Source organism: Aythya fuligula, chromosome 1, assembly GCF_009819795.1.
Source record: "Aythya fuligula isolate bAytFul2 chromosome 1, bAytFul2.pri, whole genome shotgun sequence".
Lineage (NCBI taxonomy): Eukaryota > Metazoa > Chordata > Aves > Anseriformes > Anatidae > Aythya > Aythya fuligula.
This window is the reverse complement of record NC_045559.1, coordinates 56317092-56334686: the sequence shown is the minus strand read 5'-3', so window position 1 is coordinate 56334686 and position 17595 is coordinate 56317092. Positions and strand designations below refer to the sequence as shown.

The 17595-nt window shown below is 39.3% G+C and overlaps 1 protein-coding gene across 3 annotated transcripts in view; it reads right to left on the bottom strand.

The window, feature by feature from the left end:
* The window catches only part of LARGE1 (LARGE xylosyl- and glucuronyltransferase 1), a 282266-nt gene that overhangs the window by 124153 nt on the left and 140518 nt on the right, over positions 1-17595 (bottom strand). For all 3 annotated transcript variants that reach the window (XM_032201244.1, XM_032201234.1, XM_032201254.1), the window contains 2 exons: positions 14829-14911; positions 3490-3613 (listed from right to left, as the gene is read on the bottom strand). In XM_032201244.1, the coding sequence (XP_032057135.1) occupies positions 3490-3613; positions 14829-14911 (207 nt within the window). The remainder of the gene's footprint in view (positions 1-3489; positions 3614-14828; positions 14912-17595) is intronic.

Genomic DNA, 17595 nt, shown 5'->3' with positions numbered 1-17595 from the left:
ATGTGCTAGTGTGTGCACATCTTTAATGGTTAGCTCTGGACTTTCTTCATGTGAGACTGAACTGAAAAAATACAATAACCTGCAGCACAATATTTGCAAGCCACAGCTGTAATGGGTCCTTTAGATCAACGTTTCACAGGTATATATTTTTCTTTTATTTAATGTTCAAAGAAGATAATTTTCCATTTCTAGTTATTTGGTGAGAGGCAGTGCTATAACAGCTACATCTACTGCATTAGGACCAAAGCTGAATGACAGGGCTGATGTGAGCATATAAAGTGAATCTACAATGCCAAGTCACTTTCCAGTTTGAAATCAGAGCCGTATGTGGCTATGTGGATGTGGAAGTGTTACACATGTGGGCCATACCGAGTAGAAAAATCACAAACTCTGCAGCAGCTATGAAATGTCTCTATTACTGTTGCCATTACCAGCTCTCCACTCTTCAGGGATGCTTACTGCTAATTACTAACTGCAGGTAGCATGTTTAGTTAATGGGAGACAGTTGCAATGCCAGTACAGTCCACAATATATACGGCTTCTGAGGTGAGGAAGATCTTTTAAACACAGGTCTCCCTTGTGGTTACTGGTAAGGCAATGAGAAGACTCACCAAATTATTTTGGAGGAGGTTACAAGAGTCCTACTAGAACTTGCAGTTACAATCATAAAAATGACAGTTTGGAATAAATATATCTGCCTAGCTCCCATCTCAACTGTGTCTGACCATTCTCCTGGAAATGCTGTTGCTTTGGTTCAGCTCCACAGCCAGGTCTCCTCCTCTTCTGCTGCATCCCCTATCATGTGCCTCAAAGACATCGCTGTGGGTATGTTCTCCTGTGATTTATGCCCCTTTTAAGTAGGCTGGTGTTAGTTTGGCAGCACCTACCTCCACGGAGAGAATGAACGTAGGCTTTATGTGCTGCAGGATAAATATGAACAGCTGTGTCATCTTGCAAAAAGGAAAAATAAGTCTTCTCTAAATTTTAAAAGGAGTATCTGACATGGTTAATTCACGGCAGCATACAAAGTGCTATGTTTGTTTGCCAGCACTAGAAAATCTGGGATACTCAGTGGTACCTTGTCTTCCGTTTCTTGCTATGAGGCATCCAGCTCTCCTCTAGAACCTGAGAGGAAACATCAACTACTACAGAGCCTTATTTCCTCTACTTTCCTTCAGGATACTGGTTGTTCTTACTCTAAACTAAACAGTGTGCCTTTAAGAGCTGCAGATGTTAAGAAACATTTCCAAATATTTCTGTCTCCAAATTTTGCCTTTTAAAAAATTAATACTCTAGTGGATTGTGTTGCCTGAATTCAAAATAGCTACTTGAAAGCAAACAAGCATTCATACTATTTATGGGGGATCTAACATTATGTGCTCCCTTCCACTGGCTGAGCAGAAGCAGGACTTTTCCTAGAACTAAAGGGCTTAAGCTAACATGCCCCGCTCCTGCTGCATTAGGAAGCAAGGGGCTGGAAGCTCATACTTGACCCAAGGGAAGAAAAACAAACAAACATGAAATGAAATGTTTTCTGTAGCAGTGAAAATGTACTCCAAAACAATGAAACAGTGGTGAATGAAAGCTAAGCAGAAACTTCTCAAGCTATTGTTCAGTATAAACCTCTTAAACATCAGCAATTAGTATTGATTACAGGTTTAAGAAAGCACTATGGAGGGTCTTTCAAACTGAGATTTGGTATATACTGCAACAGTGGATTCATAGATCACTTCAGAGAAAGGTAGAAAAGTAAAACATTCCAGAATAAGCTCTACATTTTCCTAACACTGGACTGCATAATGTAGCTCCCAAGAGTGCATGTCAAAAACATGAACCCAAAACAATCATTAAATCCTCTCTAGAGGTTATGTAGGAAACAAAAGAGATGAGCTCCCACAGCTGCCTTTAAACAGCTCCTTAAACAGTTTTTTGCTAAAACTTGCTGCATGATCTGGATATGAGCCAGTATTACTCCTGGATTTTTAAAAATCCTTTTTAAAAAAAAAAATCCTGCTGTCCATCACATTCATCTATGCTGTGTACTATTTTATAGAGTGTTTTTTGAGTATTGAATTCAGGGAAATTGCTTAGTATGCTCTGAGCAAGAATGGTTGACCAGTAAGGTTGTATTTATGTGTCATTACTCACATCCAGTAAGAAAGTGGTTTCCAAATCTAAAGCCTATGGATTATATGCAAGACAGTCCAGTGTTGCCTTAGGTTGCCAGCCACACAAAAATTAAAGTGAAGAGGAAGGCACAAAACAAGGCTTTACTCTACAGCATCTCATCTGCACAATGTTGTTGCCTATAAATCAGTAAGTTGGGGATCACTGATGTAAACTCTCTTGGTTATTATTTACTTAGCTGGATTGGACCATACCCAAATGACCAGAAGGAAAACATTAAGAGGCTTGTCTTGCCCCGCTGAGAGGCTAATTATGTACTGTAATTTCCTACAATTTACAGAAAAGTACATGTAATATAGATATGTTCAAGACTAACAAGAACAAACCTCCTCCTTACTATGAAGCTATAAAGAACAAAAGGGAGATCTCTAGCTAATTAGGTTAATACCTGATATAGCTTCATATGGAAGAACCAATAAATAAATAAAAATAGCTAGAAAGAAAATATTTTACTTCAGGATAATTTTTCCCTTTTCCACCTCTTTCTGTAACATTTTGTATTCAAGATTCTACAACTTGGTGTGCTTTGAATTTACCCCCTAATTAGCATAGCAATTTTCTAAATTTTCTTTTTGACTTGTTTTGGGGCGTAGTTCAGAACAGTCTGGTAAGTCATACAAATGATTGCCACACACTCCAAATGTTAAAATCTGAATTCTTCTGTCTACATCCACAGCTAAAAAACATGTAGCTTAATCTCAGTGCTGTGTCTCTGTAATCTAATTTAAACTTTTCAACTCTGTGAGAAGATAATTACTTCATGCCTTGAGTAAGTCAATTTTTCCCCCATCGGAACACTGCTTTCTTCAGTCATTTCTTTTGAAAGGGCATCCAGATAAAAAAGGGTAGTTATTTCAAAGTTTAATATTGATACCTCTTCAGAGTACATGTACTTACATTGTTACACACCCATGCTTGAGAAATGCAAGGAGATTGATTGTTTCTGATAACAGACTTGGGCTTATTAAACAAGATACTTGTGATTCCTCCATTGGTTTCCTAAGCATCCTTAGGAAAACATAATGTGGTCAGATGCAATGCAACCCAGAAAAACAGAATCCTCTTGAGAGCAGGTAAAATTCTAAGCTGCTACAAAATATATACCATTAGAAGAAAAACTTCACTGGTTTTAGCAAATCAGTCTCTTCTAGTTAAGTGCAACTGAGATTACAATCATGTGGGTTAGGGTTATTTTTAGCCAGGACTAATGCTATTCTCCTTCAATCCCCAGTCCAGACAGATGAATAGAAAAGGGTGACATGAAACCAGAAGTGCATGAGTAACATTTGTGCTTGTCTTTACCTTGAGCTCATCTGCATCATAGAAGTCTATGCGCACAGCAGGGACCATCCACGTCTGGAACAGAGTTGCGAGGATCTGTTTGGCAATTGCATCCGCGATGAGGTGAAAGTGGAGTGGGTTTCGCCTGATATGAGAAGGGAGAAAAATATGTTGGTCCAAAGGTTTGTAATTTCTGTTGTAGAAGGACAACATCATAGCTTACAAAGTTTTATGCATGTCTAAGGTTGCAAGATAAAGCGTACATCATGTCTGGTGAAGTACTGCTCTGTTGCCAAAATGCTGAGGCACTTACAATTTGAATGAACAATAATAGAAATACTGGATCAGTTTTTGGGTGGTTGTAAATAAATACACTTCCTTTGACTTCAGTGGAATGTAAAGATTTATGACAGCTGAGGATCTGATCCCTACTACTACAAGACCCTTAAAAGAAAGCCAAGTTAACCCCTCTTTGAGCCATGGGTTGTGAAAGTGATTGCTTTCAGTTCTAAGTCAACATGGTAATTTATCTCTATGTTAAAAATAGTTTTCTGTAGAGCAATAGGGGTGGAGCGGAAGGTGAAAAAATAATCACCTGAATGAGATAACGTTCCAGACTATTGAGTTTACATGCATCATTTCTACAAAGCGAACTTGGGGTATCAACAGCTGTCCCACATGAAACCAGATGTTTCAAGTGAGTGCCTTCTAGGTACTGGAATAATGAATAGACTGGAAATTGCAAATTTCCCCACGTCCTTGTTCCTAAAAGGGTGACAGGGTTCAAGAAAAGCAGGAACAAAGAAAATATATTACTCTCAGACACTAGTTTGGGTTCGTCTCTGTAATTTCAGGACTAGGCCTAAGTCAAAAGGAGGGTCACAAAGATGATCAGAACACCACTCCCACTAAGAAAGGCTGAGAGATCAGGCGTTGTTCAGCCTGGAGCTGGGAAGATCTTACTGAAGCTTTTCAATACTTAAAGGGGGCTTATAAGAAAGATGGAGAGAGAGTTTTGCAAGGTCTTGTAGTGATATAACAAGGGGTGATAGTTTTTAACTGAAAGAGGGTACATTTACGTAAGGTATAAGGAAAAAATTCTTCACCATGAGAGTGGTGAGACACTGGAACAGGTTGCCAGGGAAGTTGTGAATGCCCCATCCCTGGAAGTGTTCAAGATGAGATTGGACAGGGCTTTGGGCAACCTGAACTAGTGAGAGATTTACAGGGAGGTTGGACTAGATAATATTTAAAGGTCCCTTCCAACACAAACCATTCCATGATTCCATGAAAAGCTTCAAAGCCAGGATGAGTGAAGCCAGTATCAACAAGATTGGCAATGTCTGACAGTATACAGACTTTTCTACAGTAATCTGAATGTTGACATTACAAATACCATGTTTAAATTCCTTAACCTTGCTTCTCTCTTTGAGGGACAGTAAGCAACAATCTGATCTTTACTCAGCTTCTGTGGTAGAAGTATGAAACCCTGCTAGTGGAAGTGAGTCATGATTTGTAGTCGTCCATGTTTATCGCTAACTTAGCAACTTCCACTGTAAGCAGAGAAGGACAGAGTTTGCAAAAGCCACCAAGATGACAGATGGTCCATTTAGTCTTTAGGATTGGTTCAACCTTTCTTTGATCCCAAGGGCAGACTATTGGAGTCTCATTACTGTGAAATTTATAAAGGTAAATGGGTGTACTTGTCAAATGATATTTTTCATCTAAAAAAGAGGACCATTTCGTTTCAGATGCTGGTTAAGGTGGAGTATGACTGATGCTACTACATTCTGCCGTGTGAATGAGAAGTGAAGAAATCTATGTTAGTTCAGGCCAACACATTTCCATTATACTTTTGGGCTTAATCCAAAAGATGAAGGTTATTTCTTTCTCCATTTCCTGCCTTAATGAAGAATATGTGCCTTTCTCTTTAATGCTACTTTCCTCTGCTTTGATGAGTAATATCGTTTTTCACTCGACAAAGTCCACAAGAAAACCTGAAAATACACATAATGGTTCATAGTATCATAACACCTCTCAGCAGAAAAAAGAGACTGTAGTAATAAGCAATGTATGGCTGGATTTTGCAGCATTAGAAATAGTGCACATAAAATCCAACCAAATATCCAGTAATCTCAGTGAAGCTGTTCTATTGGTTTCAAGGGGACTGTGGATCAAATTATATGCTTATAGGAGAAGCAGAAAAAGGGCTGGTAAGAAGCCTTATATATGAGTTAATCATGATGGCAGAATAAACCCATGACTGATCTGAGTTTAACAATATCCAAAACACTAAGCCACAACATGCTTTCCAAAAGGACAAAGGTCTTTTAATCTCCTGTGTGCCCTGCAGTAAGCAGGGGAAAGGGAAAAGTTGTAGGTTGCCAGCTGTGGAGGGTCCCATTACCAAGCCAAAGGGATCACAGCAATTATATCTGCTTCACCAGCCCAGCAGGAGAGAAGACCACATCCTGGCTCATGCAGATTCCGCAGTAACCAGGCACCTTGCCAAGAAAAAATCAGGAAATAGCAGTGATCAGGAAATGTATTTCATTAGCAGAGAAAAGGTCAAGAGAAACAAAGGTGCAAAATCAGTGGATCTAGGTATTGGCAATGCAGTATTTCAAGGCAAAGAGGCATAGACTGTCAACACACACATTCTATACAGGTCCGTCTGCTTAGCAGGGGCTGAGTCTGGTATCTGGTAGGACTATTTCCCAGCTGGTGTTCTTCAGTAATCTTGCTTCTTTTTTTTTTTTTCCAGGGTCATTTATCTATATATTGCAAAGTAGAACCAGAAGAGTAAAATCAGTTAAAAAACAAGAAAGCTACATCTTCTTTCAAACCGTCATTTAGTTAAATGGAATTGGTATAAAATATTTGAAGATAAAACACACTACTTGAAAAGAAAAAATCCGATACAAAGATGCTCAGATGTTCAGTAGCAGTTTACACTTATCTGAATGACCTAGACTGTATGAAACTTAAATGGGAACAAGTGGGTGACATTTTCTTTAGTTCAGCTCCTACTGGGAAAAAGAAGAAAGGAGTCGTTGTACTCTGACACAGAAATCTCTTTCAAGTCGTTAGCCTCATGGTAAAGATTCAGCTGGAAGGAAAGTATGTGTCAGAGGCAAAGCAGAGGATTATCACTTACAGAAATGTATCCCCAAAACAGAATAGTGACCTGCTGACATCTACAACTGTATGTGCATCAGCCACAGAAAACTTTATTCCAGATGAGATTTTAGTTATGTGAAAAGGGTGGTTTGAGGTTTGTGGTGCTAGAAGGCAACAGAGCACAGGCTGAAATGTGCAAGATCTTCTGAAGGTAACCATACTAGCATACACACAGATGACATCTTTTACCTGTTCTGGGGTCTGCATTTGCAAAGCCCAAAAAGAAATGGATTGCTTCAAAGTGTTTATGAAACAAGTGCAGAAGCTTGAAGATCAATCATCATCCATTGTAAAAGATACAGAAGAGAGTCTATAAGATGAGAAATTTTTCTCAAGAGATATGAGAATGCTATCTTTCCTCTTAATTATTTGCCAACTTGATTGAATCACCAGTGACAATCATGGGAATCAAGAAGGACTTCGCTGAAAGATACATTTCATTAGCCTTAGATGTTTTGCTATACCATTTGGTGCTACTGAAAGCTATTTCCTTCTTTGGATAGGTCTTTTTTCCAGGACAGAGACATTTTGGTATACAAGGTTTATAAAAGTGAAATTAAACAGTATTGCTCCTATGACTAGTTAAGAGATAGCCATATGGAGAGGTACATGCATTTAGCAGCTACAGTTTAAGAAGATTGGGAAAAGAAGGGGGAGATAACCAAGTCTCTCAAAAAAAAGCTCGAGAGTCCATTGCTTGGGTACAAGGGAAGGTGGTATGCCTGTTGAAGAAGTTTAATGAGCAGATGAAGACACTGAGGTTTGCTAGAGGAAACTGAGTTGCATAAAAATATGCAACTCATATGATGAGTTACATAAATATGATGCTGTAGTTAAAGAAACTGCTGTGAAGGTAGATCAAGTTATGGAAAGGACTTTTATGCTGTGGTTTCCTGCAATGGCAGGGCAGTTAAAGGGATGACCCAATGGTTTCCTTCCATTTCCCTGAAACTTGGGACTTCTTTCTTGGATTGGAGAGAACCTGGAATGAAGTCTCAGAACGAGTAATGACCAACACAAACGTCCTCTTCTCTCACTCACAATGTGAGCTGAACTTCCTTTGCCTTTCCCTTTGCTGACCAACTCAAAGCACAGCTAAATATGATATATACCATACAACTCATTCTCCACCGGGCATGTCATGAAAACAAAAAAATCACACACAGTAGAAGCTGGTTTTATCTTGTACTGCTATAAAGCACTATACTGTGAATGGTGACAGCAATTGAATACTATAGGTCAATATGTGGCATTTTTGATACATTTCTGCTACAAAATTATTGGGTTTTAAAAAATTCTCAGTTTACATGCATATTTGTATGCTCGGAATTCAAGGTTTCCAGTATCCTGGCTTTCAGAGCAGACAGCCCTTCAGCTCTGATCTCCCAGTTTTCCAGTTTCCTCACTATAGAAACAGATACAGAAATGACAAGGGAGTTTCTCCTCAATATCCAGACATCACTTAATCTCTTTGATCTCAGAGAGTGTAAATATCTGAATTTTTACCAAATACAACCTTTCGCTGTTTCTGGTACATGGAAAATGCTTAATGCAGAAGAAAGATCTTTAAAAATATGGGTATTTCCCTGCAAGTGGAAACCCAAGGTTTTAATTGCTCTACTTAGAGAACTGTAAATCCTCGTATATTAAATTATTTCTGCTTACCTTAAGGCCAGAATACTACCTGGTAGTGTAAACTACATATGAACAGCTCACATTTCTTTACCTAAATTGCTTTCTTCAAAAGTGAATGAAAAGAGATTCTGCCCAACATTTTCAAGCATGGATGCTTAAATACAGGCAGTTATACCTAAATATAGGAGCTTAAAAGAATGCTTTTATTTTCAGAATTGCTGAGGTCCTATAACATTTAGTAAAATGAAAATAATTCAATAACTTTAAAAATCAGGACCTTTAGGAACCTATCCTGAGATACTCATTTCCATATATATATATATCTCACGATGTCTTATTTTTACATTTTAAAACTTCTCGTTCCTCATCACAGTTTTGATCTGCTTGCTCAAGCATTGTGGACCATTCTTTTAGAATAGCCAGTGCCACAGAATTAAATACAAAAACCTATCATTGAAAAAGGGAGTAGTGAACCAAGACTCACTCTTCCCTTCTGTATTATTCCATAGCTCAATTGTTAGCAATTCAAAAAGCAGCTGCTTGGTTGTATGGTCTCCTTCTGTAACAGAGGATTTTTTTTTTTCTAAGAATATAAAAAGGCCAGTAGCCCAGGGGGTTTATTTCCAAAACCTATACTTTATTAAGAGAAGCACAACAAGGTAATACCTTTTATATCTGTAACAAATGGTTACAAGAACTTCAAACAGAAATTATAAAAGGCAGCTTGGGATTTTTTTTTAATTTTTTTTTCTAATGCCCATATGACGATCCATATGGGAAGAATTTCAATGTGGAAATCATTAAAGATTTTTCAAGCCCTTTCACATCCAGTATTGATTAAAATGCTCCCCAAACTATTGGAGAGATCTTAAGATGCATGAGCTGCCTCATTTATGGATTGTCTTGTTTTGTGTTAACTTACAGGAATCACTTTGGAAATTAATAAGAGATTTCATGGACAGATTTCTTTAAACATTGCTTTCTCCATTATTCCTCCATTGTTAGGACAGCTAGAAATATAAAATGAAACATGTATTTTTGATGCATTTACATGCATCAGAGAAAACAGTGCATACATTACAGTTTTTGCCAGAAAAATCTCCCATAAAATAGACTGACGTGTTAGAAAAGTGGGAAATGATGACAAAGGTTTTAGATTCTCAGATTAACTCCATTAAGGCAAAGTGGTCTCCATGGAATACAGTCATTAGATTACATAAGCTTTAATTACCAGCCGGTGTTGACTTGTGACTCTTACTTGGAAATTATATGTCATCTTTTTTATTTAATTTAGATTTTCTTTTGGTTTATCTTACTCTACTTGTTCTAAGAAAAAAAAAAAACAAAAAACACAGATTATTATTCTTGCAGCTATTTATAACACAGTTTAAAGGCCTAATAATAAAAATACTTAGACATGTGCTTTACTTCAAAGTTGTAGGCAGCCTTCTTAAGGGCTACTTTGAGAAGTATCTGATGTTATACTATGAGCTCACATCTCCATTGAGGTGTGAGTTTTGAGAACGGAGGAAAATGTTAAGGGAAGGGAAACGCAAAGGGGAAGGGGCTAGGGGAAAGGGAGAGGAGAGGAGAGGAGAGGAGAGGAGAGGAGAGGAGAGGAGAGGAGAGGAGAGGAGAGGAGAGGAGAGGAGAGGAGAGGAGAGGAGAGGAGAGGAGAGGAGAGGAGAGGAGAGGAGAGGAGAGGAGAGGAGAGGAGAGGAGAGGAGAGGAGAGGAGAGGAGAGAGGAGAAAAACACTCTGCTGACACACACAGATGTCTATATACAAGGGAGTTCATTGGCAAGGCAGTATTAACTGAGACAGAAGAGAAGGTAATTTCTTACAGATCCCCTGGCTGACCTAGCTGCCAGCAACATGTTGTGTAATTTTGGCCTTTCTTTGTTCCCAAATGAAACATGGTGTTTAGCATGTCTTTGGAAAAGATAAGAGTACATTTAAAATAATTCCAGCTCTTAGTGAAGTTAAGAATTACCTAAGTAGAGACGGCAATGATCTTTGCAATGTGAAACTATAACCTCTGGGCTGTTTCCGTGACACTCTAAGCTTTACATTTTTCAGAAATTAAGTAAAACATTGAAAAGGACCACTGTAACTTGTACCAGCAGCTGCAGAATTTTCAAGGAGAGTTATTAGCCACAGGACACTGCCTCACATTTGAAAACTAAATACATTCCCAAAGCATTTCCATTACATTTTGCCCAGCTGACCCAACATCTTTAGTAGTGTTTAGTCTTTTGCTTCGGAAAAACTAAACTTACGTTGCACTTAGAAAATATTGATAAGAGCTTGGCTGTGTTAAACTGGCTGAGAGAGAGTATTTTTCACCCTTGCAGCAGATTTATAAAATCCGTCATAATTAGGAACTAGATGCCCCAGAGAGGTAAGCAGGAAAGTTGCAGACTAGGACTAAGCGCTCATTCTACATGCCTCCCTCTGTGCGGCAGTGCCAATGCATATTTATCAGAGTCTGCAAACTCTGCACTATCGCAGCTCTGCTGAGTGCCCCCATGAGAACAGACTGTCAGTTATGTCAAACTGGGTGTTAAAAGCTGCTGGGATTTTGTGGCTTGAACATACGTTTTCTGAAGACAAAACTGGAATCAAGCTCCTTTTCCACTGGGAGCGAAATGCATTTTTGAACGACGGTGTTCTTATAGGGAATTAACCATACTGCCCCTTCCCCCTCCTCTTCCCACTCTCTGGAACTCAAAGACAGATATAGTTTCCCAAATGGCTTGAACAAATAGTTTGCCTATGCCTCATGATATATATGGTATGACTAGAATCAGAAACTTGCCTTTTTAGACCTGGCAGAGGAAGACCTGGGGAGAGCTGAAATGTTCAATATGCAGGGTTTGCTGTACATTCATGGTAGAGAGTAGACAGCACAGTCTGTCTACAGAAACTCCTGTAGTTTTTATTCTTAATGACCCAGCACCCCTGCTGTCTTGTGTCTCTCTATCTAGCACTCTAGCTCAAAGCTGGGGCTGCAACAAATACGTTAGTACGCAGGGGAGGGATGATTACACTGACATGGCTCCCTTTTCTCGGAATTTCTGCACTACAGGAGTAGGGATTCCCTACAGAAGCAGGGAATTGAGGCATCCCTTCTTGTATTAAAATACAGAGATACTCAGTTAAAACATGCTTTAAATAGTAAACTGGAAGGAAATGCCAGTAAGAGCAGGCAGGACATCTCTGTGAATCCCCGACAGATTCACTGCAATCAGTGCTCTTACAACGGATACCAAATGAAGGGCAGCAGGAAAAGGAGATGAAGTGTCGTTGCTTTGAGGGGCCAGTTGCTTAATCACTGGAGTGCATTCAGGGTGTTGCAGAGCAGGACTGAGGTGCAGTGGTTCAGCTGCCCAAGGAGAACCCACACTGTGCCTGCCCGTAACAACAGCTGTGTTTGCTACACGAGCATCTTTCAGTTCTGCAATACTCTCCCTATCTCTCTTCTTACAGGCAAATTCTGCACCTGCCACATCAGGTTCTGTCAAACCCTGATAACCAGAAACTCTGAACAAGGGAAAAAAAATCTCTTCGACAATATTTTTAGAAGCATTTTTGTTCTGTTCTTGCAAAACTATATCTAAAACTAAATGTGGTGATCCTATAGGCAAAGGACCAGTAGCCTAACTTTAGTTTACACAATAGAACAAGCAAACTTCTGTGCCAGTGGAAACACAGTTCTTTCAAATACCTGTTCTCCTTGTTTTATTGGACAATGCCAAGTAGGACAAATTCCCTGCTGCAAATTTTAGGGTTAGAAAAAGAGACATTTCCATGCCTCTTTTCACTGATGACCTTCGAGTCAGATGGTGAATCTGCTATTGATGTCATGAAGATCCCACCATCTGAACTAAAAGCCTCGGACTCTCCTAACTCATTCCTCCTAATGCAGTATCATGACCTGTCTCCATCTTCCTTTCCTACAATTAAACAGATCCTAGCAACTAAAGTAAAACTCTCTAGTCACGGTAACCTTTCAAATGAATACCAGTCTCCAGGATAACACTGTTTGCACATGGCAACCAATGCAAGGAATATTCATTTACACTTAAAAGCAATTTTCAGCTGAGTTTGTTGTTCGTTTGTTGTTTATTCTCCAGTCCTCTTCGCCACTTCAAAGAAAGAGACACAAGAAAGGAGACTTTCTGAGGCATGGTCCTCTGCTATGTAGCCACAGCATCAACAGAAGTCTAATCATTTGCCTGCATTTTCTAGAAGATCAGGAAGAATTGTCAAAGAAGCTGTATTTCTTCTCTGAGAACATCTTTCCTTCCAAGTGGGCCATTTAACACCCATTGAGAAAAACTAGTTCTGGGTAGGAATGCACTCAGATTTGTCTTTCAGTATATTTTGAGCAAACAAGTGAGATAGGTTATCTTGAAAGTTGTAACTCTACTGAAGTTTCATTAGCTGTACTGAACTTCAACTCTTCTGCTGAGCTAGACAAATCCTTTGAGATGAGTAGTACTGCTAGCCAAACAGTAATTGTGTTCTTGACAAGGGCAGACTCCACCAGACTCAAAAATACCAATGTTACTTCTCTTTGTTCTGTTTTCATTGTTTTATTTAAATATATTTCCCATACCACTTATGGCAGATTGTTTATAAGTTTAATTGTTTAGCTGAGTGATAAAACAGAGGAATTTCCTGTAAGTAACACAAAAGCAGACTGCCTAAACCTTTGAGCTATGACATTCCTATTATTTACAGCACCTTTGGAAACATACAGAATTCTAAAGTCTTCTCAAAATGGAGGCAAGTACCAAGAAAGAAAAATGCTAAAAAGCTAAGCACTGAAAATACTCCCATCGCCATAAAAATGTGTACTTTCAAGAACCCCCTTAAAAAAAAAACAATCAAAATAGACAAAACACCCCAAATTCTTGCAATATAAAGCCACTTTACACTGAATAATTCAGGAGTCTGATTGGAAATAGATAAAGTTTTAAAATTTAACAGGGTTTTAACATTCAGGAAAATTCTGCCAAGAGCACGATACAGGTTTTTACTGCTGTTTTGGTTTTATGTTTATTTTTAGTATTGTTTTTCTTGCTCCTACTCCTTTGTTATAGTCAACTAACAAGAACATACTACTTCTGGGAAGACCTGCAAAGGCTACGTATTAATAGTGAAAGTTGGTCTCGTATTTTGGAGAATAGAATAGTTCAGTTGTAAGAGACCTTCAAAGATCATCGAGTCCAAATTCTTGACCACTTCAGGGTAACAGGAAGTTAAAGCACATTATTAAAGCATATTATCCAAATGCCTCTTGAACACTGTCAGGCACGGGACATCAACAACCTCATTAGGAAGCCTGTTCTAATGTTTGACCACTATCACAGTTACAAAATTTTTCCTAATACCTAGTTCAGAGAATGTCCTGTCTCCACGTGCACTCCAGCCAAGCTCTTAAAATGATATTTAATGAGTCCTTTACCACACTGTAAAAGGTAAGCATTTACATTCTCTGTGGAAGGTTACCAGAAATGGGTAATGTTAAAATGGTGCACTAAACACATGGTAAGGGAGTGATTACTCAGAGTGTTCCATCAGGGATCAGAAGAGCAAGGTGGGGGACTGGAATGCTCCACTACAGGTGTAAGAAGATATTAGCATGACATGAACAAGATTCTTCCTCCCTGGTATAAAATATCATTCAATATGAAACAGTGTTTGAAACAAACTACCTCCTTAGTAAACTCTTCATATACTAAGCACACTTTATTAATTTATGTGTCCTGTTTGAGTTAAACAGTTTGACTAGTCTCTCACTTCCCCATTTCAATCCATCTTCTGCAACACTGACTAAAGTGTACAAGGGATATACAGATATGCCCACATAGAGTTTAACGTCATTTCACTTTTTCTGGAGCTGCTGTTTATTAAGAGAATTGGCTATTTTATCTTCATTGGACATTGATGCCTCTACATTTTGGGATGTAACTGTGCTCTATGTGCTAAAAACAAGTTGCAAAGCCTTGTGGGGGGCTGCCAGTAGCTCCTCCAAGGCCACAATAAATAATCTGACTTTGGTGAAATAATATAGACTATAGTAACAGATTTACATTGAAAAACAAGTGTCTAATTAGGAAGCTGGAATACAGAAGAAACTGGTGTGTACTTATATGTATGGCTTTCAAATTATTATCTACACCTGTGCCATAAACTGGTACCAAAAGTACGCTAAATGAATACAAAGCTGTTATTACTATTATTTTCCAGCATTTAGGCGTGTGCAAATGCTTTACAGTTCAGATATGGTATCGATTCCTGCAATGCAACAAGAAAGGGAAACAAGTAGATTTCTGATCCCTTGAATTTACTGTAGAAATATTTATATGAGTGAATCTATTTATGGTGGTCATAGATTTCATGCTTTTTTTCTTTCCAAAGAAAAGGCAGACAGGAAAGGGAATCTGATTTTCTATTGAATAAGAGATCAAATGTAATAAGAGCTTATTTAGCCATAATCAGATATACAACATATAAAAAAAGAAAGCTACCTTTACCTGTGAAATAAGACAGACTTGACGAGTGTGACAACATCCCGACTGGCATTGTACCCTGCACAAACAATGGCGACGTGGATAGTCTGTGGGAGAAGAAGAACAAAAAGAACAAAAATTAAAGCTTGCTCCTGTGTTCTATCGCTTATTAAGGAGAGCACATACATGACAGTGCTATTATTTAGTGCGGCGATTGTTAAAAGATTTGAGTGGGTGTTTTGCAGCTGTTTGCAGCCCACTTGAGGCAGTTTGTTAAAAACATCTTAATTGAGTTATAACACCATCATCATTCCAAAGTCATTACTGTCCCTAAATTACATCAGATGTCTGAACAGAATTGCGTTTATTAGCTAAGAGCATATGTGTGTGCACGTGTACACACACACACACACATCCATTTAGCAGCACACAAAAATCTGAGTATGCAAACATGCAGACACTGTTTAACCTTCTGAACCGAAGTTTAAAAATATGTCTGATAGTTAGCAGATACGCTTGTAGAAAATCCGCATTATTTCCATCCTAAGGATAGCTATTACTGAGAGGGTGAGCAAGCTCTGATGGACAAGTGAGACAACCTTTTTGCCCTGGGCTGGGTGTGCCCCAGTGATAAGATAGGACACTAATTGCAAAGGCACAGGGTCACCTCTCTGCTTATGACCAGCAGCATGGTCTGTACTAGGCGGCATTAATGTGAAGTACAATCCCACTACCCTCCCCATGCTACCGCCTTGGTAAATATTCACTTACTCTGTCCCTTCTCCCTACCGCCCTTTTAGTCTGAGGCAGAGGTTTACGCATCTGTTCAAGAGGAAAGGGAAAATTGAAAAAGTGCTACTAGTCATTACAATTAAGGCAGTAAGTAATAAATTGCAAAATGCTGCTAAGTTACTCTTCTGTGGTTTTAAAATTAGCCATCGCTATTCCCTGGCAACAAAAGAAAATCTTAGCAGATTTTGACCCAGCTTCCATACTTTTCTGTTTGTTAGTGGTCATAGAAATCAAGGAGAGTTCACTATGCCAGCCGCATAGAGCTGCGATCAGGGACACAGCTGTGAAACTGCAGGGAAGCCTCATTTGGCTTCCATTTGAAGCTTGGTTAGCTGGTCTGTCACACGCACAGCTCTCATTTTCCACAGAAAGCCCACTATGCAGAGAACAAATAAGGAATTTTGCCTTCTCACATAGTCATACATTCCCAAAGCCTGGCTTGTAACAGAAGCAGATTTACGCAGGAGGTGGCATGTGTTGGGCATGGCTAAAGAGCCCATATCCCCAGCCATTAGCATTGCCTGGTACAGGGCACAATTTGAATCATACAATGGCCACATCACCCTGCCATTGTGTAGCCCCCACACAGATATTGCAGGTGCCTCCAGGCCCACTGTGTCCCACAAGCTGGGAAGATCTGAGGTTTTTAGGGGACGGGAATGACTAAGGCAACCGTCTGTCCACAAAGGTAGGAGAAAGAAAATAACACTGCGGTGCATTTCGACAACAGTGCTGTGAGGTATTTGGCAATTTAAATTTGTGTTAATGTCAATGGGAGTTGAGCGTTCTCAGCACTTTGCAAAAGGGTTTCTCTCTTGTGATACCGACAGGGGAGAACAGAGGCTGCTTTTATTAATGACTTTTTATAGCAGTGGTTTGTACGATGCTTATGGGCATGGGTTCCTGTGGCTGCACTGATTTGCTAACACTGCATGCCCTGAATCCTCTCTGGCTGCCACCTAGCCTTTCTCAGGCTCTTGGAAGACCGAGGATCCTTGCCTTCAATGCCAATATAAATCAAATTAACTGAGAATGCTCTCATGCCTGCTTTAAACACTTCACCTGAAGACACTGCACCAGACACAAATATTTGATGGGGTTTGATGGAATAGCACTGTCACAATCATTTTGTGCTACCTCTATTTGCCAAAAACACTCTCTTCACAGCCTCTCCCTCCACCCTACAACTCCTCCCAAAATCAGAGAGTTAATTCTGTCAGGGACTCGCCCACATCTGTTCTCCTTTTCCTAAATCAGTTTGTTTCAAAATTAAGAGTAGACATCCCTTGGTGTGTTTTAGTTTAGTTGGTGTCATTGTCTTGCATGCCGATTGAAACAGGGAGCGGTGAGAAGACAGCACTTGCTGCTCTGCTGAATATCCTTCTGTTCAGACACAGGAATCCATACATCTTCTGCTCAGATTCTCTGTGGTGTTTGATACTATTTATCACTTCCATTCCTGCCTTCCATCAGCCACAGGAAAGAAAAATAATCCTAAAAGAGAATAGAAACCCAGTCCCTTCTTTTTTTTTTTTTCAGAGTTTTTGCCTGCAGTATGCTGCAAGACTATTGTTCACTCCCTCCACCCCCTTGTTTAACTGTTAAACAGAATCGATGGGAAAATTGATAAGTCAATATGAGGTCAATAAAACAATCTGTCTGTAGGTGTTTGCTTCCTAATGAAAAAGGCCTGATTTCTTTTTTTTTTTTTTCATGCTTGTCCCAAATACATGTTCAGAAGGAGAGCAGCTGTCTGTAGCCTTATCCTGAGGAGACAGGGCACTAGTGGTTGGAAGAAGGAAGCACTTCAAAGAACTTGCATTCTCCTGAGTATACTACTGTGAGCATCTGCTCTCAGATCGTGAAATTGGTCAGCACCTTCCCAGCTCTCTGAAATTCCTCATTTTCCTTCAGCAGCTGGCTAGAGGACTATATCTGATCTCACCCAAATGGGCCACTGTGATTTGCATAACCTCAGGAGTGAAGCCAATGCAGCAGC